We start from the raw sequence: 26,481 nt of genomic DNA, 5'->3' as shown, positions 1-26,481 counted from the left end.
GTACATTACATCACTGATCCATTCTTGCTTTTTCTACTGCTATAATTAAAATTCCTTCAGAGTTGACATGAAATATCCAATGAACTCTGAATCAGGATGACTTTAACTCTTCACATGCCAACTTTCATATAGAATTACAACTGCATTTGGCAGAAAAATGAAGGCAAATTCTGCAAGAATACATTACATCACTGATCATCTTCTGCTTTTTTACCTGTACTATTAAAATTCTGTTAGATTTGACAAAAAATGTCCAATCAATTCTAATTCAGTATGACTCTGACTCTCTTCGTGCCAACATTCTTAGCGATTTACACCTGAATTTTGATGAAAAATAAAGTATGGAGAAGTACATTACATCATTAATTATTTTATGCTTTTTCTACTGCTATAACTAAAATTCCTTCAGAGTTGACATGAAATGTTCGATCAACTCTAATTCAGGATGACTTTGACTCTTTCCATGACAACTTTCATTTGGATTTACAGTTGAATTCGGCAGAAAAATAAAGGCAAAGTTTTCAAAAGTACATTACATCACTGATCATCTCATGCCTCTACCTGTACTATAAAATTATTTTAGCGTTGACATGCAGTTTTCAATAACTTCTAATTCAGAATGACCTTGACTCTATCTATGCCAAATTTTTTTTTAAATTTACAGCTTAATTTTGCAGAAAAATGAGGATAAAGTATGCAAAAATAATTATTTCTTTTAGTGCTGTTGTCATTAAAATTTCTTCAGACTTGAAATGAAATATTCAATAAATTCTAATTTAGAATGGCCTTGACTCTTTCCTTGCCAACTTTGTTTAGCCTGTACAGCTAAATTTAGCAAAAAAAATAAACATAAACATCTGCAAGAATGCATTACTGACATTTTACGGCTTGTTCTACCTGTAATTTTATAATTTCTTTCAGAAATATATTAATGAAATATTTAATGAATTCTAATTCAGCATAACATTGACTTATTCCATACCACCTTTTATTGACATTTACAGCTGGATCTGGCAAAGTGTAAAGTCTGCAAAAGTATATCACTGAACATTTCTTGCATTTCTACCTAATATTTTTTAGAGTTGACACACAATTTTCAGTTAATTCTAATTCAGGATGACATTGACTCTTTCCATGGCATTTTTTTAGATCTACATTTACAGCATTTACAGCTGAAAAATAAAGTATGCAAAAGAACATTATGAAGAAGGAAAAAAGATTTATCCAACACCAACATTAACCCACTTAAAACGCTAAAAGTTCAGTCATTAGGCCAAAATCATTTACTATGATTTACTAGTGAAAATCTGTTTTCTAAAGCTTGTGGAAATTTGTCTTCGGAATGTTTTAATTTAGCCAGTTAAACTCTGCTGCTATTTGAGGATTTCCGCCTGGATTTTGCCTACCCAAATTTAAAAGCTTCCCAAATCCACATGCAGAGATGTAAATGCAAGAATTTGGTGTCATTTTAAAGAAAACCCTTTAAATTTTCATAAAACACTATTGAAAGTGTTTAAAATAACTGTATATGTCGTCTGTGTTATAATAAACACCTAAAAAAAGAGGCGCTTTTTGTATTTTTTTATAAACTCAAATTTGAAAGTGTACCTTTTAGTTTCTGTGTGATCTGGCGTGCTGTAATTAATTTTGTTGGTTCCTGCACATGTTTGTAATCATAGGAAAAAAGAAAAAAAATGTCTCTACCATAATCTAAGCAAAAGTTATTGCATTCCAACTGATGAGAGGTGCTACACAAGCCACAGAGACTGATCCTGGTTTATTTCACTATTGTTTTGTTTGATCAAACATAAATTACTGTGTTTGGACCACATCAGACATATAAAAGGATTACTTATACAAAAACAGAGGAGAATGGCCCTGAAGGGCACAGCATAAGGTAAGAGATGACAGCTGTCTGTGCTATCTGGGGCTGCTTAGTGATCATGAATGTATTGTTTACATTTCTGTGCTATGGAAACACCACAATTCATTCAACAACTGTTTAACATATGAATATAATTCAGTAAAAAGAATGCAAGAACTGTATGAGCACCGGCAAGAGCTTTCATTTGAGCTATAGATTGTACATGTGTCATTTGAAAAAAATATGAAAATGAACCAATGTAAAATACCTAGCTCGGATATCCAAAATACTGTGTATTTAAGTGTAAATAACTTTTATACAGTAGGATAAAAACCAAAGTGATGCATATGTGCATAAAATATAGATTCTACACTTTCAAACGACACCACTTACGGGGGTTTGGTGCAACGCTAGCCCTTTAAATCTGAAAGCGAAAGTCGATGACGTCAGAGTTTAAGTGGTTAAACAGAACACTGTAGATTATAGCCTACATTGTTTTTAGGCCAATATGCACAATTTCCAAAGTGTTTTGAATATAATGTTCAAAGTTTTTAAAAATAAAACTAATCACTTTTGCAAAATTTAATTTCTGACCCCAAATGTAATTTTTTTTTAGAAAATAAATAAATCATATGTCAATGTATAGCCATGTCCTATTTGAATCTAGGCTATATAAAAGTAAATGTTATTGTTAGTGGATTTTATTTTGTTAACAATATAGAAAAATTATGGAAGATTTTTAATAATATTATAAAAAGAAGTAGATATCATTAATTCAGTCATTCATTTATTTTACTTAGTCCCTGACTAATCAGGGGTTGCCACAGAAAGGAAATATCTTTCAATGTAAATTAAGTAGGCTAAGAAAAAGATGAACCTATATAAGCAGACAAGCTATTAGTTTGTCCAGCTCATGTCATATTGCATAAAATGAAATTGAATAAATAAAATGATTGTAGACTAGGGCATTAGGTGGCACAGTGGGTAGCATGATTACCTCACAGCAAAAAGGTTGCTGGTTCAAACCTTGGCTGAGTCAATTGGCATTTCTGTGTGGAGTTTGCATGTTCTCCGTGTGTTCTTGTGGGTCTCCTCCGGGTGCTCCAGTTTCACCCACAAGTCCAAAGACATGCTATAGGGGAATTGGGTAAATTGGCCATAGTGTAATAGTGATTGGATGTGTATGGGTGTTTCCCAGTGATGGTTTGCAGCTGGAAGGGTACACAGGGGCCAACCTCTCTCCCTGGACTTGCAGTCTGGTCTTCTTAGTCAGGGCCCAGGAGGGCCCCTTGCCCTCCACCTAAGGGGTCCTTGACCCCAGCAAGCTATCCAGGGGCCAACCTCTCACTCTGGACTTGCAGTCTGGGCGAGAGACCAAGAGGCCCAGAGGCCAACCCTGAAGCCAACCTCTCTCCCAGGACTTGCAGTCAGGGCGACAGTGGGCCCCTTGCCCTCCACCTAAAGGGTCCCTAACCCCAGCAAGCTTTATAGGAGCCAACCTATCTCCCTGGACTTGCAGTCTGGGCTCCTTAGGGCCCCTTTGCCCTCCACCTAATGGGTTCCTGACCTTAGCAAGCTACCCAGAGGCCAACCTGTTTCCCAGTACTCTATCAAGTGCTCTATCAAAAAGTGACTTGCGTAGAAGTAGAAGTGCTCTTTAAGCACCATACTTAAGTGGAAGTACTAAAGTAATCAACATTTTTGTACTTAAGTATTGCAAGTAGTTTATTTAAAAATTTACTACTCAAGTACTCAAAGTAAAAGTACAAGTAATGTGTAATGTAGTTATTAAAGAAAGCAGTCAAAAGACATCATATTGTTTTGTTTATTTTAAAGATCTTTTTAGGGGGCAGAACGAAAAAAAACATGGCTTACAATACTGTTTTTCTCTCACGCTTGATCCATAGATCTGACAGTTTATAGCAGCTTTAACACACACCTTTCAAAATTGTGTCACAAAAACACTCTGTAATCCACTCAAAACTCTATTGAAACCCATTTTCGGATTGCAAATTACCAGTTGTAAAAGCTGTAAATGGAAGTTCTAAACCTTATACCGGAAGACGCTGGTCGCTATGGTGCCCTGCAGCTCCATGAAAAAGGTCTATAATTTAAATGAGTAGTAGGGGTGTGTACCTACACTGGTCTTATGGTTTGGTTCGGTTACGAATATCATGCCATCGATTAAGTTCAATTTGAAATCTAAGCTTTAACGACACTTTTCATACATAGATTTTTTTTTCACAACACAAGATTTTTTTTATTAAAATCTATAAATATATTCATATTTATATATTATCCCTTTATCTGCCTGCTCGACCCAATGGTTGACCATATTTTAACTGATCATATCTTATTGAGAGGAGTACCTAACTTATCTCAACCTGATTGAGCCATCTCTACCACTTGGTTGAAGTATGTTATGCCAAAAAAATCCACTAGTTGTCACTAACTCAATCAAAAGCACTCGTCACAACATTGCTTTTGCATTGAAATCAAAAACAAGGAAATCAGTTCTGACATCATGGGCCTGTTTCAGTAAGGAGGTTCAAACAACTCGGAGTTTAAACTTGAACTCTGAGTTGATTTACCGAGAGATTAAAAACTCTGAGTTTTCGGTTTCAGAATAGCTGATCTGAGTTGGGTCAATCAACTTTGAGTAGACCAACTCAGAGTTAAGCGCACACACCATGACTATAAAAAGGCATTATCAATGGAGCGCAGATATTATGAGTGACCATGGCAAGATCTTAAAAAAAGAGATCACCATTTCTTTCCCCAGCTGAACTTGATCTGCTCATGCAAAGTTTTAGCAAATATGAGTGTATATACTTAAAAAGAAGCAACCATCAGTGTAACAGAGACAGTTAGCCTGGGAAAACAGCTGCTCAAGTTAATGCGTAATTTTTTATTTAAATTATTTAAACATTTAAGTATAATAAAATAAGTAATATAATGTGTGACGTTTATACTTTTTTCTAAACTTTTATACACGTTTATCAGTTTTAATAGATTTAACAGTGCACTTGTGTGTCTGCCTTTTTATTGATCAAGTGATAGAGGTTGATTTAACATTAAGAACCTAAGCAGTGCTAAAAATAATGTTTAGACAGAATAATAATCCCATTAATCTAGTAACAGTACATGTCGAAGGTTAAGCTAAATATTTATGGAAAAAAGGACAAGCCTTGTACGTGACTTTGTTCTGTGTGTGACAAAAAATGTAGGCAATAGCTATGTTTCCATCAAAATACAGGCTTACATAAATTTGTGCAAAACTGGAATAATGCCTAAAAGATGCGAATAAAGCAGCGTTTTTATCCAACGAGTCAAAGAGAACACAATCGTCACTTCCTGATTAACTTGCGCCAAATATCAACAGTAAAAACAGAATTTACTGCGGTAGAACAAGCTGCGTTAATGATTTTTTATTTAAATCTTGCGCCTCAGAAGACACAATGAACACGTGGGGGCGTTTGAAGCCAGACGCGGCCGATCTTGGCACGCTCCAGACGCTCGGAGGTAATTAATAATAAAAACTAATACTGAAACAGTTAAGGCATTTTAGAATGACTAAAACAACATTTAAGATGTTCTACTGTGTGCTCAGTCAGCTGGTTTGTCCATTTACACACATTTTCATCATCATCTCTAACAAACTTTTTTTTAATGTACATACTGTAATTTGTTAAGTGCACTTCGTAGTTTATGCGCATCTTTACTTATCAAATAAAAGTTTAACCTACTCAGTTATGCAAATGTTTTATTATGAATATTTTCAAAAGTTATGTGAATCATGACGTTTCCATCAATCGTTTTTATGGGCATCTCCAAAATGAGCTCTAAAATAGGTGTGTGGAAATGTAAGACTAATGCGAGAAATATGCTTCAACTTTAAAAAAGGGGAGGAGACCGACAGAAACTCAGAGTTTAGAGAATAAAACCTGCTCCAGACCAGGGGCCTGTTTCAGAAAGGAGGTTAACTGAAAACTCAGAGTATTTTAACCCTGAAATGAGAGAAACTCTGGGTTTTCCGTTTCAAAATGGCAGGTTTGTTAAACTCGAGAAAGCAGGGTAAGTCAAGCCTGTTTCTGAAAGAAAGGTAACTTTAACTCAGAGTCAGTTACTGTGGTAACTTACTCTGTGAATCTAACCTGGTCAGAAGCAGATTTATTCTCTAAACTCAGAGTTTCTGTCTGTCTCCTCCCCTTTTTTAAACATGAAGCAGTATTTCTCGCCTTAGCCTTACGTTTCCACACACCTATTTTAGGTGCTCATTTGCTCATTTTGGAGATGTGCATAAAAACGATTGATAGAAACATCATGATGCACATAACGTTTTAAAATATGCATAAAAAACGCGCATAACTGAGTAGGATAAACTTTTATTCGATAGAAAATGTGCGCATAAACTACGATGGAAACACTTTTACTGAACAAATTACAGTACATTAAAAAAAAGATCATGATCTGATAATGAAAATGTGTGTAAATGGACAAACCAGCAGGCTGAGCACACTGTAACATGTCTTAAATATTATTTTAGTAATTCTAAAATGCCTTAACTGTTTCAGTATTAGTGTATATTATTAATTACCTCCGAACGTCTGGTGCGTGTCAAGAGTCTCCGCGTCTCATGGCTTCAGACGCCCCCACGTGTTCATTGTGTTTCAGCATGGTCTTCTGACATCGAGGCGCAAGTACATTAATTAGGCTAAATAAAGGACGCAGCTTCTTCTACCTTAGTAAATTCTGTTTTTACTGTTGATATTTGGTGCCAGTTTAATCAGGAAGTGACGATTTTTTTCTCTTTGACTTGTTGGATGGAATTTTATTCGCATCTTTTATGCAATATTCCAGTTTTGCACATACATTTATGTAATATATTTGGATGGAAACATATTGCCTACATTTTAGTCACACACAGAAGAACTGTACGAGAATGGCTTATCCTTTTTTAATAAATAATTAAATTAAATTCACCTTCGACATGCATGTAACTAGATTAATGGGATTATTATTCTTTCTAAAAATTATTTTTAGTACTGCTTACCTTCTAAATGTTATATTAACCTCTATCACTTGATCAATAAAAAAGGCAGACACACAAGTGACTGTTAAATCATTTAAAACTAATAAATGTGTAAAAAAGTTTAGAAAAAATATATATAAACGTCATAAATTACATTACTTATTTTATTATACTTAAATATTTTAAATACTTAAAAAGTGAAATTAGGCATTAACTTGAGCAGCTGTATTCCCACGCTGACTGTCTCTTCTTTACTGATGGTTGCTTCTTTTCAAATATATACGCTCATATTTGCTATAACTTTGCATGAGAACATCAAGTTCAGCTGGAGAAAGAAATGGTGATCTCTTTTTTTAAGGTATTGCCATAGTCACTCGTAATGTCTGCGCTCTATTGATAATGCCTTTTTAAAGTCACGGTGTGCGCGCTTAACTCTGAGTTGGTCTACTCGAAGTTGATTGACCCAACTCAGATCAGCTATTCTGAAACCGAAAACTCACAGTTTTTAATCTCTAGGTAAATCAACTCAGAGTTCAAGTTTAAACTCTGAGTTGTTTGAACCTCCTTACTGAAACAGGCCCCAGGTTAGATTCACAGAGTAAGTTACCACAGTAACTGACTCTGAGTTAAAGTTACCTTTCTTTCAGAAACAGGCTTGACTTACCCTGATTTCTTGAGTTTAACAAACCTGCCATTTTGAAACCGAAAACCCAGAGTTTCTCTCATTTCAGGGTTAAAATACTCTAAGTTTTCACTTAACCTCCTTTCTGAAACAGGCCCCAGGTATGGTATATGCCGAGGTAGTGTGTTTCCCAAACTTCCGGTGACCTGTTATTGTGAGTTTGTGAGGCACTGTCTGAGAAAACGATAGGTCTGGAAGTGCAGGTCTGTGCAAGCAGGTCTGAGCGTGCAGTTGGGTCTCAGGGCCTGCAGCTTCACCTTATTCAAATGGAAAGACGTCCGCACATCGCAGTCATTCTGCTTTGACTGAAGCTTTAGGTTTTAGGCATACTTCATGTTTCCATAATATTATAAACATTCAGAACATCACACAGTGTCAGCAGAAGCTGTTTTTAGAAGAGACAAGCAGACATCACTGTGTTTGCCCAGGCTCATGTCACCAAGGTACAAAACCTCACACAGACACACACACGTACGAATAAACGTTATGAAAACGATTGTTTGTTGTACAGTTGGCGGTTCACTCTTCAGAAGTGAACTGTACCAGAGTTTCCATGAACCGTACCCCAGACCACCTCTTTCAGGCGGACTCTGGTACGGTTCACGGGTGCGCACCCGAGTGCAGAAGACACGTTCACACTAGCTAAACGTACTGTACTATGACGTCAAATGAACCCGGGTGCGGACCAAAAGTGCTAGTGTGAAAGCACCCTGAATCAATGGATCCACATGTAGAATGATATATGTTGCTTTGAATTTCCCTATACCATTGAAGCTATTCTTGGCACAATATTTTCAATTAAATAAATATCATAAAATAGATTCCTTATATTATGTATTTATTATTTAGTTTATCCAAGCAAATTTAAACACAAGTGTGTTCGTGATGTTTAAATATGCTAAATAAAGAAAGGTGAAATATCATTACCTTAGAATTAAAAGATTCTATTTGCGCTCTGAATGATTTTGAGATATTGAGCTTCAAAGTTTTTGTATTCCAAAGCAAACAGTATGTGTGTAACATTTGTTTTTTTAAATAAAAAGTTAAAATGTAAACAACTTATAAAAAACATCACATAATGTAAACAAGTTGTCATTTAATAAGAATATGCCAATAACTTAATTTTGACAAAAATGTCAAATAGAACCTTATAATTCTAAGGTGACCATATGCTAAAATAGTTAATTATGTTACTTTCATTGCCTCTTGTGTTTTCAAAAAGACTTATGGCTTAATCTTTCCTGTTGATTAATGTTGCATTGCTGCAGGTCAGTGTTTATCAGGGTGCCATCATGTGTTCTCCTGCAATAAGAAACTAAAAGATTCTGTTTTGAACCTAAACAAGAAAGTCTGTTTTATACACACTTTGACACCACACAACATGTCAAAGATCCACTGAAATAGTATTACTCCACAAAAATATGTTCATCTTTTTTTAATTAGTAATTATAAACAACCTTTTGATTGTTATTTATTAATAATCATCCAATAAAGAATATGATTAAACAGCTTATTTTACTGTATGATAAAAGGAGAAAAAAAATATTTTTCACATTTTTTTTTTTATTCAAAAAGATTTTCCAGCCAAAACGCATTTAATAGCCAGACAGAAAACTGATAACGTCTGTATTGTTCCACTAACTGACAGATACAAACACTGGTGAGTTAAGAAGAAATGTTCATGTTTATGAAGCTCTGTGAAGACTGCAGACCTGATAAAAACAACAAAAAGAAGTGAATCGCAAGCTAGATGTGCAATTTATGTTGTCATATTTATAGCTAAGAGACTTTCAATAAGGTGGAAAATGGAAAGTGATTTTACAAAGACCAAGTGACTAAGAAGTATGACATTGATGTTTGTATTGTTTTGGAGCAGATGCAGTTGTGTATATGTGACAGACACGCTGTAATGAACATGTGGGTTTCCAGTTCAACTGACTTACACTAACTGTTCAAGACACACATACAAAAACAAACAAAAAAAATTTAACTTCTCTGACAAGAACAGATATAGATGCTTATAATAACTGGTACAATCAACAAATACTGAAAATACTTTTTGAATCGAAGTTCATCTTTCCTTTCTACCCTGTTAAATGAAAGAAAAGGAGAAAATGCACATAATAAACACTGAATTTATGTTGTGTGTGAATGAGCCGGCAAACTTTTAGTTTTTCTAATTCTTATACTTTTTGCAAACTATTAATATGATAGAACAAATATATTTAAGATATAAAATAAAATAACACATTTTTATTTTGTTGTTAAAATGAATTTAGCAAACATTTTTATATCCAATTTATATTTAGAAGATGTTCAAAAATATTTTAAGTTTAGTTAATGTTGTTATGTATTATCATCTATTATTTCAAAATTAAAGTTTGGGTTTTGGACACTTTTAGATAAAAAAAAATAATAAATAATAATAATAATAATAATAATAATAATAATAATATTATATATATATATATATATATATATATATATGTATATATATATATATATATATATATATATATATATATATATATATATATATATATATACTGTGCTTATATAAATATATTTGTCTATGCCTACACTGTAAATCATACCCATAAACGAACAGTTTACTACAAGGGTTAATTTAATTTATTTATGTTCTTGAATTGCTTTATAGAATTTTGGTCTTTTCACCAACACACTTGTGATGTTGTAAGTTTAAAAAAAGACATTATTGACATTTTTGGTAGTTTGAAGTGAGACATTATCTGTTAGTAAACTGCCAGGACATTTTACTGAAACTGTAGTGCTTTAAGTCTCAAAGAGATAAAAGTCCAATAATGCAATTTATTAACATAAAAAAAGGAATAAAAATGTAAATCACAAAATACAGAACCTGTTAATTAATATATATATTTTTACAGTATACATACAGTTGAAGTCAAAATTATTAGCCCTCATGTGAAACCTGTAATATTTTACCATCATTAAAGTAATGTTAAATATACTAAGGACATTTTCATAGTATTTCCTCAAAAAAAAAATGTCCTATATATATATTTTTTTCTTTTAGATTGGAATTCATGCCATTTTTAAAATGTAACAGAAATTATCTCATTTTATGGATATTAATAATCAACAATAACGGTTTATTCTTAATTATTAATATTCCGGCTTAAGCTTCCAGCCAATTTGGTCAAACAAACATCTGATTGTATATAATCCTGCCCGCTCGACCGAGCGGACTCTCAGATTATGAATATTAATTATATTATTAATCTTATATTAATAATCTTCCGAGAGGCCACGGCAATGATCTATTCATTTAGAAAAAGAGAATTAATTGCTACTTCTTGTGAAGTAGATTAATCATTCATAAGTTTTAATCAACTTATAATAGCTAGACAGGGGAATCTGTATTTCAGTGACATTTTCTCGTGAGGCAAACAATACAATTCATTTGATTATAATAAGATTTATTGACTAGTCAGACATAACGAACAAACAAACGCACAAACATACCTTAAACACAGAACAAAGGTAAACCACGTGGAGATATCGGGTCTATACGGGACTATAAAACATGTATGAACAGAGAGAGATAGCAAAGCGCAGAAATATAGATTTCAGATAAAAGAGTGACAAAGCTTTCAGTTCCACACACACCATTAAGGATCACCAAGATTATAAAAAACACCTTTTTGATAAAAGGGGCACAGCTTATTCGCATAGCTAAAAATACCTGGACTTTCATGTCTGGAGGTCTCTCTCTTTATGCGGGGCTCTTCCTGATGAAACTCCTTTGATGTCCTTCTTGATGGGTTGAGTTTGTAATACGGTTTGGACGAACACGATCGCAAACTTTAAACTGAGTTTACTTTGCCAGAAAAATAAAGAAAAGTGTGGCGGGAAAAGTCCATGCGGCTTAGAAGAGCCGCGTGGCCCGAGGGGCCACCTTTTTTTGATGTTCTTTGTTCGGACGTTCTCTGCAGGATGTTTGGGGAGAAGTCTGGTTATACCTGCGGGTCACGTGACAACCCGTTCAGCATTCTGACCAATGATTTTAGGACAAAGTTCGAGCGCGAAACCTTCTTTTGTCTCGAGGCTGCTCGTATGCAAATTTTAGTGTCCGCCCAAAGCATGCGGAGAGGCTTTTAATGCAAGGAATTAAAGAATGAAGCAATGCGAGTTATGATCTTGCTTTATGCATCATGTGTTGTAAAATGTCAGCAGAAACCCATAGGTACCAAACATGGGGGGGTTAAAAGTACATCAACATAATTTTTCATACATTATTTATGCTTTAAAAAGGCCTAAAGGGAACAGGCATACAGGTTATAAGAGAGGTTACACAGGTAAGAAAAGTCAGAAATGAGATACAAAGTTTGCAAACATAACATTTTAGTTCTGTGCTGGTCCCTAGTTTCTCAGTCGATTTTTTTTAGACTAGTGTCCTTTGGGTGTGGGGGAGTTGAGTGTGTGTGTAAGAAAGGAATGTCTTTGAAGATCTAGGCTTATCTGTCAAGTCTCCCTTGATTACGTAAGTCTGTCAGGTGTATCCAGACTTGTGAAGCCAGGAGTCGTAAACCGTCCTGTCGACTGAACCCAGACCGTGATAAAATCAATAAGTAATTTTATCTGTGGACTGTACGCTACAAATATCCCCCCTTTCACAACGAAGGAGGTTAGAAGAAAACCTCGTTGGTTGAGATTTAACTTGACGTACAGGATGGGTTGGAGGTGAGTTTCCTTCGACCTCCGTTGCTGGGTCGACGGGTCGTGGCTTAGACTCACGCAGTGTTGACCTGGTTTCTTCATGCTCCCCCCAGCCCCCCCCCCCCCCCCCTTCCTGGTTTCATGCAGGAAAGCTTTGAGGGGGAGGTCAGGGGTTCGCTTGTCCACTGGTGCTTGCATCTTATTGAATGGCGAAGCCCTTGTTAATGTGTGCTTCCCTGCTGTCGGGAGGCACGGACTGGTAGTTGTTCAGCAGTTTTCCAGAGATGGGTGATGCATGAGTATAGTTGTGAGGTTGCAGTGTTCCTCTGGTGAGGCTGAGATACAGGGTCGTGGCTGTATCCTGTGTAGAAAAGGAAGAGAATAGAGAGGGAACAGGGGAGAGAGTAGATGGTGTCTGTGATGACTGTGCTTGGCTGTGCTCTTCCCCCTTTCCTGACTTGTGACCAAGTGTTTGTTACTCTGGTTGTGATACGTAGGTTTGAAGGTTGGCTGTTATGCAGCTGAGCGTATACAACCAGGAGTCTTTGTACTTCCTGTGTGTTGTTTGTGGTGCAGGGGGTGCCTTGGTACGAGTTGTTTGCATCATCAGAAGATATGCCCTGGTCGGGGCTGTGTCATCAGTGCTGAGAGACACTCTACCTACTTGGTGTACTGGCATGAGTTCAAGGGGAAAAGAAAGCGAAGGAGAGAAAAACACACAAAACAAATATATATAAAAATTGTTACTCCACTACTGTTTTTTAAGATGTAGAAGGTGTTGAGTGACATCTGCGATGAAGCTGAGGTCAGACAGAAGGATCAGGTGGTAGGTGGGGTGAGTGGTGGAAAAACAAACAAACAAGAGACAAAATAAAAATAAAAATAAAACTGGTCTGACATGAGGAGTCAGACGCCTACGTGTTAGCAATGTCGTTTGTCGACATTTGTCGGGCTGGTGAGATTGGATGTGGCAACTTTGTTCGGTTAGGCAGGGTTGTTGGCTGCCGGTTACAGCTGCCAGATCTCTGGGTTTTGGTTGGGTGGTGACCATGGTCCACCGTGTGATGTGCCTTCTTGGTAAGGGCATCGGTCCAGTCATTCAGGTCCTTGTCAGTGCCTGAAAGTTTGAACTGTTCTTATCTTTTTTTCTGTAGACGACCATGATGTGGTTGTCAGTGTTGTGTTTGCCTACTTGGGAAAAATAAAAAGTGTTGATGTTTCACGGGCTTGTGGTAGTTCCGAAGCTTTGTTTCCACCCTGGGAGGTGGAACGTGAAACGTGGAGTCTGTGCAGCTAAGTGCACTCTAAAGTCATGGGCTGCTGTGCTTTGAAGGGTTACAATGATGATTGCCCTTTCTGCATACTGCGATGTTTGTAGGAGCATCCATCGACACGGGCTGTGGGCATACCTTGGCACGCATTCTCATCCCAGTACTTGGAGTACTTGAATGCCAGGTTGGTAGAGGTGGCTGGGGTTCCTCCACTACGGCATCGCAGATGGTCTGTCAGTTGTACAGTCTAGGTATTTGCCTTCTGGCGCAAGGAGTGTTTTACTTGCATATGTCCAGACGTTGTCTCACTACAGTCGTGGCCAGCTGTTGACCTTCCGTCAAACAGAAGGACAGCCCTTTTTGACAGGGTGGTCACGGGTCTAGAAGTATTTGAACAGATCTTAATGACGTGTCTGGAGTAGTTGCACCCACTTAGGGAGCCGCTCAGTTCGGAGACCTTGCTAGGCGGTAGTCTTTGCGCTAGCCACAGTCAACTGTTGTAGGACATGGTCTATCTCCTTTGAGTGGCCAGAGACGGTGGTACTTTCATTAAGGATGTCATCAACGTATATGAGGTTGCCTCTAACAGAAGGTGGGGATTACATCAAGCGTTTAGTAGATGGTTGGTCCTTGAATTCTGGGCACTTCCTGTTCCAGTGGTGTCATTGGCCCTCGTGACAATGGCATTTGTTGATTTAGCTTTCTATAGTCAGGCACCCTTTGACGCTGGGCTTGAGGACGGGCCAGATGGGTGTTGAGTAGGTGTTGTTGTATTGACAGATGTCCTTTTCCCAGCATGGAGTTGGATATTTCCATGTTAAGGTCATTGGGACTTGCAGTCTAAAGAGTCTTTAGCGAGGACACTGTTGTAATCATACAGGATGTGCTGACGTTTGTCGGTTGACATCATCCTGCGGGGCCTCAGCATGTCTGTTCTGTTGAGGAAAGTGCCCTGTCTTCATCCATGTTAGTGATGGGGTGACAAGTGGCTGGGCACACGGCAAGGAGTTAGTCCTCGGTGAGCTCACTTCTGCCTACCTATTCTTTGTTTACTGGTAAGACAGACATGAGCGTGGCGAACTTGAATGGAACAGTATAGTCTGTTTTTTAAGCTCCCCTCTGGTGTCGTTGCATGTAGGGTGAGGCCACTAAACGGCCCCAAGAGTTCAAAGTCATGGAACTCGTAGCTGACCAAATCGTCCCAGTCGGTAGTCTTTGGGGATTTTTATGTCAGTTGCCATGCAGCTACTACACAAGACATATACTGTTCATGAGGACAGTTCAATTTAGGGTATGCCTTCCAGGTTGAGGCCCAGTTTTATGCCTTCTGTTGTTGGTTGGAAGAAAAACCCAATGTATTTTAGCTCATGTCCTTACACAGAGAGTTCAGGTTTTGGACAAATACTGAAGCCAGACACCAGGGGGCAATCAAATGTTTCGTTTTCACTTTCACTACTTGTGGACCACACTTGATGTACTCTTTTTATATTAAATAATTACACAACCTCTTTGGAAAATAAAAATCACTAATAAAACTTATAATGAAATTAATCTTTATGATAAAATGAAAATGTACTACTTTTAGAATTAAATCATTTTACCTATTGTACTTTGTTTTAGACATTTGGAGACATTTCTATGTCTGATAACAAGTACTCACACTTGTTACCACCATGGTATACAGAAGAGCATCTCTAAACGCATAACAAGTTGCACCTTGAGGCAGATGGCCTACAACAGCACAAGACCACAATGGGTGCCACTCCTGTCAGCTAAGAACTGAGGCTACAAGTTGCACAGGCTCACCAAAAATGGACAATAGAAGATTGGAATCCTTTTGGAGCTGGAAGAAATTGTTATCCTTCTAAAGCTAGAAGAACTCTGTCCAAAGTCAAAATGAAACACAGAAAATGTAACATGGATGTAACACTGACAACGGAGGTAAAGTAGCCTACTATAATTTAACATTTCATCCTGAAAAAAATATCATACGTCACTAGAAACTTCCTGGTTACGTCCGTAACCCACGTTCCCCGAATAGGGAACTCCAACGTGTGTCTGTATATAAACACTTTTTGACTTATATCTGACTTTTGGGAGTGCGTCAGATGACCAATCACTTCTGAAGATAAGAAAATGGGTCAATGAAATGCCAATTGAATTGGCGGAGCTTAGTTCCACAACTGAAACTGATGAGCTCAAAAAGGCTATATCAGTCAGCTTTTGGAGTCAGCTCCTCAGCTCCTAGCCGGAGACTCAGGTGCTGTGGCAGTGGAGACACACATCTACATTCCCTATTCAGGGAACGTGGGTTACATTCATTGGCATGAGACTTTTGGAAGACAGTATTGAAAACATCACAGCAGCCAAGCCTGTCACGCTCCTGATGTGCAGTTTGCCAAGCCATGCATAGGCGCACTGACATCACCAAAAGTGCAACCTTCCAACGTCCCCTAGACCCAAAATATTACCAGTACATGGGAATAATAAGAATTTAGATCGGGGGTCATAAATGTGCTTTAACCTAGCTAATATAGACTTGGAATTTGAAATATGACAGTACATTGGGAAGCATGCCAGTCCACTTAGGGGGAGGATGCTGCGGAGACCACTTGCTACCCAAGAGTGGAGACTTGATGGTAATAGAGTATATCGACCAACCCTAATGAGAGGGAGTGCTACAAATGATTATTGACACCGAGCTTAATTTCCTCCCGACTGACCGGGGTAACCAGTAATTGGGAGGAAACTCACTCCACTCGAGGACATATCAAGAATGTGTTAGATGTCACCCAGCCGGGATATGCAGCTCTACATGATCTGTTTAAGAGGCTGCATACATCGAAAAGGAGGCACTGCTTATATATCATTGCATTATTAATAAGTGTGCTCTTTCTTCCGGGGGACACAGCTCACCCTGGCACATGAAGCGAGGGTGATGGCATAAACTAAAAAATGAACCAAGCTCTAATGTAATACAGCACTTCTCTTCTGCTGATCATACACAGAAAAGAGCTGCATATTATTCCTGTCACGTTAAACGCAGTGCACGGACATAGCCATAAAAAGGCTGGGTCTGCCTCCTCCACAGGCAGCGCTTGCAGGCTCACCACCTCATTTTAAAAGGGGGCGGTAGGAGCCTTGGCATAAGATGAACCGAGGTCTCAGGTAAACGTGAGAGAAGGTCGGTACTGGCACAATTCGCTGATGGAAAATGGCACCCGAATCCTAACCCTCCTGATACCAGCGTGGTCAGCAGAGCTGCCTAAGGACAGAAAACTTATAGATACTGATCGAGTGGCTCAACGAATCTAATCATAACCGCTGGGGCTAGAGAGATTTCAAGAGGGCGAGAGAGGGGGCAGGGATGGAATGGGGGTAGAGAGGCACAACGAGCGAGACCCGCTCCTGGTCTCCCCGATCTTGCACATTGTCTGTGCGAGCAGGCTCACTGGGTAAAAGACGCGTACCCGAGGCCAGCTGAGAGCCAGAGCCTTTGTGCAAAGCAGGGAAAGCAGCCAACGAAGGGCCGCTCGGGAGAAACAGCAGGATGACCTGGGCTTCTCTGAAGCGTGCCCATAACAGCTGGAACATTCCAAGGTGGAGTCTCTGTTCTTCCAGAAACATAACAGTCCTGAGAGCATGAAAGCTGGCAGGAAGAGCTTGTACAGGATATGAATGGTGCAAAGCTTTGTAGCCGCAAGACTCTGGAGGAGCGGATGGCAAGCGAACTGAGATATGCTGTGGTAGCGCATACCAGCCAAAACAGTTGATGTACGATATCGCAGCAGTGCTGGTCTAACCAACATGTGTTTCCCTCACCCGCTTCAGTAGTCACCGGCGGATAGTGAGAAACAATGCCAACAGCTCCAGGCAGTTGAAATGCCAATGCAACTGGGGTCCGGTTTACGAACCTGCAGCTGAATGCTCGATATACACAGCCCGCCAGCCCATACTGGAAGCATCTGTCAAAATGACAGAATAACTGGACACTTGTACTAAGGGCACTCAGGCCTGTAGAAGCCAAGATCTATCCAGGGGCTGAAGGTGTACTCTTATACTCTTATAAGGTATACTCGGTGCGTCTTCGCGATATGCCCATCTGGGGACCCGGTTGCGAAGCCATCTCTGAATTAGTCTCATGTGAACAATTGAGCGGCGTGATAGCGGCTACCAATGCCATATGCCCTAGTAGCCTCTGAATAATTTCAGTGAGACCACTCATCCTCTGACACCCTCAAGCCTGTGGCAAAATGCACCAAAGCTGAGAGCTAGAAGGCAGTGTATCCCATGCTGGCAGCAATTGAGCTTCCACACCCAGATGGAGGAAAAGCCGCTCTTTTGGGATTGCTACATACATTCAAAGAGGAGCATTCCAAAGTATGACTATATTTGACAAGCAAGGATTCTGACACACCAACATGCAGCAGATGCTTTACAAAAGTTACGTGTAAGGGGGAAACACGTCAAACTTAAAATGTAATGGCTCATGAAATCAACTTAAAGGTGAGGAATGGACTGTCTTTGACAGCTTGTGAAATCATCTGGGACTTACAGTGAGTATGTTTGCATGAACACCAATACTCGGATTTTAATACGATACGAGTCTACCATGTTAATAGTGATATTTGATAGAACATATCAAATATATTCTGTGTATAGAACAGTTTAGCACCAGAAACACTGTACGGAGAGCTCTACACTCTGTTGTCACGTTGTACAGTAAATGCTGTGACTCAAAACAAAGAGCTGTGCACTGAATGTTTTTTATGGTAAGTGCAAATTCGCAGTTTGTGACGTTTGAATTCAAAAGATTTGTTAAATAAATTAATTATTATTTTAAAAAACAACAATGTTCATTCAAATATTCATTTGGATATGAAAAAAACTATATTGTAACCCTCTCACAATGGAAAAAACCTTGTATCTGTTCTTCCATGCCCACAGAATTATCATCAAAAGAGCTCAGTAAACTCTCTAAAACAGACTAACTGTGGAACACAACCTGCTCTGGAGCTGGTTATCTTCAGAAAGTAAGTTGCTAAGGTTACTTACATACCCCGAAAGATACCTCCATTTTGGAACCGAAGGCTGAGGTTGTCTACTTACTTTTAAATTTTCCCAGGTATGTCTGCAGGAGGTCTCTGAGGCAGTGGGGTTGTTTACACATTTGTCAGTGTTTATGACTTGAACTTTCTTAACTTCATGCACTACTCCATCTTCAATGTACACCATATGGACATTTGAAAATGTCCATCACCCTGCTATACTACCTGAATGCCGTTATTGACTTCCTTCGACCAACCAGAAAGTCACATCCTGGTTTTAACATCACACATCACATATGTGGTAAACGACATTCTCACCATTAGAGTGATTATACACAAGCTTCAGGTACGTGTTCCTACAGCAGTTTGACCCAGTGTTTCATTCCCTTTCAGGGTACTAAGGTTACATGTGAATCATGAAATGTTTTTTACATATGTGTAAACATCTTAGTATTCTAATAATAATAAATAATCATGTAATTAGGCACACCACAGAGTCATTTCAAGCTTCATAATAAACTAAAAAAATAAAGAAATATATATTTTTACAAATATAATTTATTTAAACACCATTTAGGGGCAAATCCATGAAAATAACTTACAGTCCAATTACTAACATGACTGACTGGCAGACACAAACACTGGTGTGCTGATGAGCTGAGAAAAAAAAGTCAAGTTCATGACACTGTGTGGAGCCTGTAGACCTGATGAAAACAAAGACAAAACCACAAGTCACAAGAAAAGTCATTTCAGCTCTGATGTACATTTAAAGCTCAGATGTGCAATTTTTATAGTCATGTAGATTTATAGCTGTTACTTATAACAAGTGTGTCGATTATGTTTCTAACACCATGTACACACAAACAAGGGTATTCACATAAAAAAACACAGTGTGATGCATGTTATGGAAACACCATGCCAACAGGTTCCAATAATGAGGCTTTAGTACGGGAAATTAAGTATTTTTCACAAGTAAATTGCATTTAAGTCAATGCCAACTTGAAAAACAGAGGTGAATTATCATCCTACGGTTGAACGATGCGGAATACATTTTTTCATTTCATGATTTGCATCATTCACACCTTCCATGTTTGGTATAAACCCACCCGTCTTATTCAATCAGAAAGTGGAAAACAAAGTGCACGCAGACATCATGAGGCATCATAAAAAAGAGTACGGTTTCGAAAATACCCGTGTAGATGTGGACAGGGCCTAAATGTTTTGCAGCAGATGCAGTTGTGGCTCAAAGACAGGCATGCTGTGGTGAACATTATGGAGGAGTGTAAATGAGAGTCAAGTTCAACTGACTTACACAAACTGTTATTGTGTGTTGGTCACAGTCAGAGATCATCTTCACCTGAAGACAAACATGCAGAAAAACAAGTATCTTCTAATTATTAGCCCTCCTGTGAAATTAATTATACAAATATTTCCAGAGTGTTGTTTACAGGGGTGGTCCAGAGTGTTTTTTTTAAGTTTTAATTATGTTTATATTTTTAACAGTATCTAGCTTTGCATTGATCTTTAATCATACATTCAGATATGTTGTTTATGTTCACAAAGCTACAATACAAAAATGCTAAAGTTTAAAATATGAAATCTTTTTCAAATTTACAAACAATGGTTTTTAAAATTTCTTTTATCTTCGCCATGGTATTATGTTTCCATTAATTTTGAAAGATACTAATATTTAGCTTAAAGTGTAATTTAAAGACTTGACTATGTTATTATTTTAACAAGGTAATTAGTTTAAATAAGTTATTGGTTATCGGGGGGGGGGGGGGTGGGGGGGGGGGTTGGGGCTAATAATATTGGTCTTAAAATATTCATTTATTCATTAATTTTCTTTTCGGCTTACTCCCTTTATTAATCTGGGATCGCCATAGCAGAATGAACCGCCATCTGATTTAGCATATAGGAAACACCCATACACTCATTCACTCTGTTATGGGTTTGTGATTGGTTCGTTCTGTTTCCAGGTTTTTGCTTTCTGTTTCTAAACAGGTGACTCGTTATGGTGCAGCAGGTGCGACTAATTCCTCAGGCTTTATTGACCTTATTCTAAAATGCGGAAGTGCGCCTGTTTTTGCGATTGTCTTACAACTTCCGATTCAGTCGCCTATGGGAGAAATGACTAGGAATAATAAACGGCAGAAAATGGTCAAACTACTTGCTCTACAAACAAATGTTTGCATGACTACACAGACCAAGTAGAATAATATAATAAGAAAATATCAAATTGCAAAATCAAGCAGCGTAACGAGCAGTTTTTAACGTCAAAAAATGAATGAAAGTGAATGTGACCGGAAGTCACGAGACAAAAAGATTCAAATGGCAGTGCCCACTCGTCAGCGGAGAATAAGGTGAATAAAAGGAGCTTCCAAATTGTGTTAGAGAGACTTTAGAGAGATTTTTCGTTTGAGTTTCTTTGGCTTACCCACCGCTTACCTATATTACTTTTTGTTTATTTGAACTTCGCTCCAATGTAAATTGTTGTTTTGAACGTTATGTTAAGTTAGAAATTTATTTGTTTACTTTGATACCCCTTTGCAAATTATTTTACTTAGATAATTTTTGTCTTTTTGTAACCTTAAAATATATTTTTGCATTATTACATTCAACTTGGTTTGGGTTCCCTTCATTTTGTTGCGTGCTTGAGCCGACACGTAACAACACGCATACACTGCGGACAATTTGGCTTATGCAATTCACCTACCGCATGTCATTGGACTGTGGATGAAACCTGAGCACCCACTCACGCCAACACTAGGAGAACATTAAACTCCACACAGAAATGCCAACTGACCCAGACGAGACTCGAACCAGTGACCTTCTTGCGTTGAGGCAACAGCGCTACCCACTGTGCCGCAACCTTAAAATAGTTTAAATGTAATTTAAAACTGCCTTTATTTCAGACAAACTAAAATTTGTATAAAAATATAAGCAATACTTTTAAAAAATGTCCTTGATCTGTTACACGTCAACTGTGAAATATTTTTTTTAAAAATTCAGAAGAGGAGCTAATAATTTTGACTTCAACTGTAGATGCTCAATAGCTGGTACTGGAAATGTACTTACAAAGTCTTTGTCTGAGTCAGAGTTCATCTCCTCTCGTTGCTTCCTGTTAAATAATGAAGTATTTAGAGAACAACAAAGACAGCTCGATTCATGAGAGAACAATCGCGCCTTAGTTCAAGGCTATGGTGCCAATATGAGTAAACCTGTAACATAGAGGATGGGGGCAACAAAGATGAGGATCCACGTGCAGTTTATTAAAGCGAATTATTATGCAGGCAATGGACAAAACAGTCTCAATCTGGATCATATAGGTAATTTAAGAGCGTAATCAGAGTAACAAGTAAGAGGTCGGGAGAGACAACGTAAACAAGAAAAAAAAAGGTTAAAAAAACGGCAAGGCTAGACAAGCGTAACGCCATAGTAATGCTCACAAGAAACAAGACTCCATGTGATCAGTAAGCTGTGTGAGTGTAATAAGTGGTGATCTTGAACTGGTGTGTGTGTGTGAGGTGCCTGATGGGATATGTAGTTCAGATAATTGAAAGATGTGTAGTTCTGAAAATGCCAGATCACTGGTGATCATAACAACACCCTTAATGTCTCAGAATATTCACACTTTACAACATTTGTTCATTGTAACATGTGACATTACCAACAGAGGCTCATTCTAAAAATGTAGCCCTATATACATTTCTGGAGATCGCAAATTATGTAGCCAGTAGTTTGTATGACTGCATTGCGTCTTTAAAACCAACGTTTCATGGCGATATAATGCCGTTCGTTTTTGCTGGTGGGCTACGCTTTACGTTCTTACCAGCTGACCGCTTACCTCCATATGGACGGCTTTTCAGCTGTTACCAGTTTACCAGTAAGCTCGCCATGATACCAGGGTTTGAATCCGGTGAAGAACGGTCCAGAAAGCGGGTAAGAAAAAACAAACCAAAAAATAAAATAAAAAAGTAAATAACAGGGTAAGAATGACGTAAAATCTAAAAATGTTCTGGTGAGGGCATTTCTTTTTCTAGATTGCTTTTTAAAACTGTTGGTTGGGTTTAGGGAAGTGGATGGGTGAGTCAATTTGTGCTTTTGAAAACACTATTGGTTGGGTTTAGGGAAGGAGGAGTGTGGCTCAGACGATCGGTCAGTCTGTCAGTCAGCTAGCCGACAGCGGTGACTGGTGAATTACCATGAGAACAGCAGGCACGAATGGCACTTGCAAGAGAAATTTTTGATCTTAAAGTATACACAACAAATACTGCAAAAAAACGTACCTCCTGGGACATATTTGGCGCTCTCCAGAACTGCCTTAGACATTACTTTTTTCAACAGGAAGAATGTGCAGTTGCATTTAAGGGAAATCATTCATTGCATTTTTTTTTAAATAGTTGACTGATCATTTAAAACGGTCTCCATTAAATTGCCAGAAAGCAAACTAAGTAAGTGTTTAAACCTTATACAGTGTACATCTATATACAAACCAATATGTAATTTATAGTATATGTGACACTGGATGCTAAAACTGTCTTATTTTGCACAGATTTATTTTTGCCAATAACAAACACTTGTGTTCGCATACAGTAAAAGGTCAATTTCACCAAAAATGACAATTCTGTCAATAATTAATCATGCCGTTACAAACCCCTTAGTGCTTCATTTGTCTTCAGAACACTGTTTAGGGTCATTTGGATTAAATCAATGGTCCCAAATTGTTCAAAGTCTAGAAAGGTGCTAAAAACATCAATGGTTCAATCAGAAGATTATGAAGCTACTAGAATACATTTGTGTACACATTTCTTCTCCTCAGCTGCAACCCATCACTGGGAAACATCCATACACACTCATTCACTACAGACAATTTAGCCTACCCAGTACATCTACAGTATATCGCATTTCTATGGACCAGTGGGGGAAACTGGAGCACCCAGAGGAACCCCACGCCAATACAGGGAGAACAAGCAAAGTCCACACAGAAATGCCAACTGACCCAGCCGGGACTTGCACCAAGTCCCTTTCTTGCTGTGAGGCGACAGCACTACCTACTGCACCACCGTGACTTCCTAGTGAAGTTTATTTATGAACTAAGTTTGAGAGGTTCCCGTGCTTATGATCGTGCATGGCTGGTTCCGCATTAGCCTATGATAGATTCACTAATCAGATGATTCCTAACTCACACTAAATGACCAGAGTTTATTATCTCACTATTTTCATCTAGAAGAAGCACTGTTGCCTCACAGCAAGAATCTCTCTGGTTAAAGTTTCTAAACCAGTCGACATTTCTGTGCAGAGTTTGCCTGTTCTCCCCATGCTTGTTGTGCTTGTTTTTGTCCTACAATCCAAAAAACACACCATCTAAGTAAATTGAACATATTAAATTAACACCATAGTCAAGCTCTTAGCAATCCATGGGTTATCTGTCATTAGTGAGAAAAAAGCCGGGGGAGTTTATCAAGATCTACATCTTGGGAAATATTTTAATGAAATTTTGACTTTAACTATATATATATTTCCCAAATGATGTTTAACAGAGCACGGAAATTTTCACAGTATGTTTGATAATATTTATTTTTCTGGAGAAAGGCTTATTTGTTTTATTTCGGCTAGAATAAAAGCAGTTTTTAATTTCTTAAACATCATTTTAGGGACAAAATTATTAGCCTCTTTAAGCTAATTTTTTTATCGATAATCTACAGAACAAACCACTATTATACAATAACTTGCCTAATTACCCTAACCTACCTAGTTAACCTAATTAACCTACTTAATCCTTTAAATGTCACTTTAAGCTGTATAGAAACGTCTTGAAAAATATCTAGTAAAATATTATTTACTGTCATCATGGCAAAGATAAAATAAATCCGTTATTAGAAATCAGTTATTAAAACTATTATTTTTAGAAATGTGTTGAAAAAATCTTCTCTCCTTTAAACAGAAATTGGGGAAAAAATAAACAAGCGGTCTAATAATTCAGGGGGGCTAATAATTCTGACTTCAACTGTATATATATATATATATATATATATATATATATATATATATATATATATATATATATATATAAATATATATATATATATATATATATATATATATATATATATATATATATATATATATATATATATATATGTATATATATATATATATATATATATATATATATATATATATATATATATGAATCATTTTTTGCAAATGATAAATCACAAAATAAACAGGTATGAAGCAAACAGTTCATACTAAGGAGTTGCCAGTGTTGCTGAAGGAAAAAAAAATATTAATATAAACGTAAAACCCACCTGTGAAAGCAGACATTCATGGTAATTTTCAGACAGATCAGAATGACTCCAAAACATGAGATGATTATGATGATGAAGATGAAGAGTGACATTAGTTTGAGTGACTCTGGAGTGGTCTGGTTTTCTAGCAGACAAGAAAGGAAAAAAAACTTTGCTGTAGTTGCTGAACTAAAGGTTTTTACATAATAATAAAATCCATGAAATCGTGTAACAACCTGTTATTGTCAATGTCCATCTTATTGCTGCTGGATAACAGGTGTAGTTTCCTGCATCAAACACTTGTATTTGCCGTATTTTTAGTTCTCTTGGCACTGCCGGGTTGACGTAAGTCCTGTTTGAGCTGAAGTTTGAGTAAGTCAATTTACTATGAGTGCTCTGTCTGAAAATAACAGAGCTGTTCACTCTCCATGTGAAATCATCATCATAGTCAGTTTTGTTGCAGTGGAGTGTAACCGTTTCCCCCACAAACACTGTTTTGTTGATGTGCTGTTGAATCTTTGGCTCTTGTTTGGATTTTGAAAAATCTGATGAAAATACAATAAAATAATGATCCCTTCTGTTTTACAGTCACTGCATCAAATTATAAAATTGTAAAAAAATATATAACAGTCAACATATGGTAAAAGATAAATAAAATTAAATGTGTAAAAGCTCTTGAAACATGATACATTGTCAATGTGGTTCTTAATCTTTAAACCTGGTGGTTAAACTCAAAATACAACTATAACTTTTTAACAGCTGTACAAACTAAAATAGTACACAATATTGTTTCAAACTCCGTTAGTCTTTATAGCCATTTCAATATGTACTTTACCCCATTTATTATCTTTGAGACATCCAAAAACAAGTAAAAAGTACCTGCGTGAATCAGGAGGATAATAATGGCAATGAGATCCCGAGGTAAAATCCAGGTTTGTAATTTGGCCATAATAGCAAACTCCTTTAATGTTAACTAGACTAAATTGTCTTACTGTTCGCTTGCTATCTTAAAGACTTGTAGGTGAGCTTTAGAGACTGAACTAAAGGAAGAAGGAAGCGGGCAATGTCTAGATAAAACTGATAAGAACTTATTTTCATTTGCTAAAATGAATTATCATTTTACATTAAAAATCACACTGCCAAATTATAACACCCATTTATATAAATAATTTGGATGTTAATATTACGTATTAGAATATATTTTAAATGAGTTTGTGCACCTGTCGGCAGTGACCAGTGAAACCACATTTTCCACACCCGACTCATCACATCCTGTCAATGTCTGTTTGCTTTTTAAACAGTTCACACTTATGCTTTGCTTACTTCAAAAATACTCTTGTTATTTTCATTTATTGTTACATTGCCTTTATTTTTCACTTGACTTGGCTCGTGTTCTGATTTTTTATTACCTTTTTGGTCTAGTTGGCTCTTGAATGATTTGTAATACTCCTCATTGGTAAATCACTTGCAGTATCTTTGTCTTTAGTGACTTGGATACCTCCTGCTTAACTCATTTTTTAGTAAAGCTTTGTTTATCAAATGTCTCACACATGCAGAGGCGCCTGCAGGATTTTATTCCAAGGTGCGCAAATA

The 26,481-nt window shown here is 37.3% G+C and overlaps 2 protein-coding genes across 2 annotated transcripts in view; one reads left to right on the top strand and one right to left on the bottom strand.

Moving 5' to 3' along the window:
• Positions 1–19,141: 19,141 nt before the first annotated feature.
• On the bottom strand, positions 19,142–25,961 carry LOC141376074 (uncharacterized). Its single transcript, XM_087267517.1, has 6 exons — positions 25,768–25,961; positions 25,125–25,433; positions 24,910–25,033; positions 21,674–21,716; positions 19,908–19,952; positions 19,142–19,299 (listed from the first exon to the last, which is right to left on the bottom strand). Exons 1-6 carry the CDS (start codon positions 25,835–25,837, stop codon positions 19,273–19,275), a joined length of 618 nt encoding a protein of 205 aa, XP_087123643.1. The 5' UTR covers positions 25,838–25,961; the 3' UTR covers positions 19,142–19,272.
• Positions 22,994–26,481, top strand: part of LOC147842272 (uncharacterized) — a 543,494-nt gene continuing 540,006 nt past the window's right edge. Inside the window, exon 1 of the mRNA XM_087267500.1 lies at positions 22,994–23,906. The gene's annotated coding sequence lies outside the window, so the exon portion shown is untranslated. The remainder of the gene's footprint in view (positions 23,907–26,481) is intronic.

Source organism: Danio rerio, chromosome 9 (assembly GCF_052040795.2).
Source record: "Danio rerio strain M-AB ecotype USA chromosome 9, GRCz13ab, whole genome shotgun sequence".
Classification (NCBI taxonomy): domain Eukaryota; kingdom Metazoa; phylum Chordata; class Actinopteri; order Cypriniformes; family Danionidae; genus Danio; species Danio rerio.
Note: the sequence above shows the minus strand (reverse complement) of the source record. Positions and strands in the feature narration are given on the sequence as shown.

Bases quoted from the DNA above. Each gene is read 5' to 3' on its own strand.
- LOC141376074 (XM_087267517.1), bottom strand. From the start codon at position 25,837: ATGGCCAAATTACAAACCTGGATTTTACCTCGGGATCTCATTGCCATT. The intron at 25,434-25,767 runs GTACTTTTTACT...TATTTTCATCAG, and splicing joins TATCCTCCTGATTCACGCAG to ATTTTTCAAAATCCAAACAA. The intron at 19,300-19,907 runs GTAAGTCAGTTG...TGTTTTCATCAG, and splicing joins AACACACAATAACAGTTTGT to GTCTACAGGCTCCACACAGT.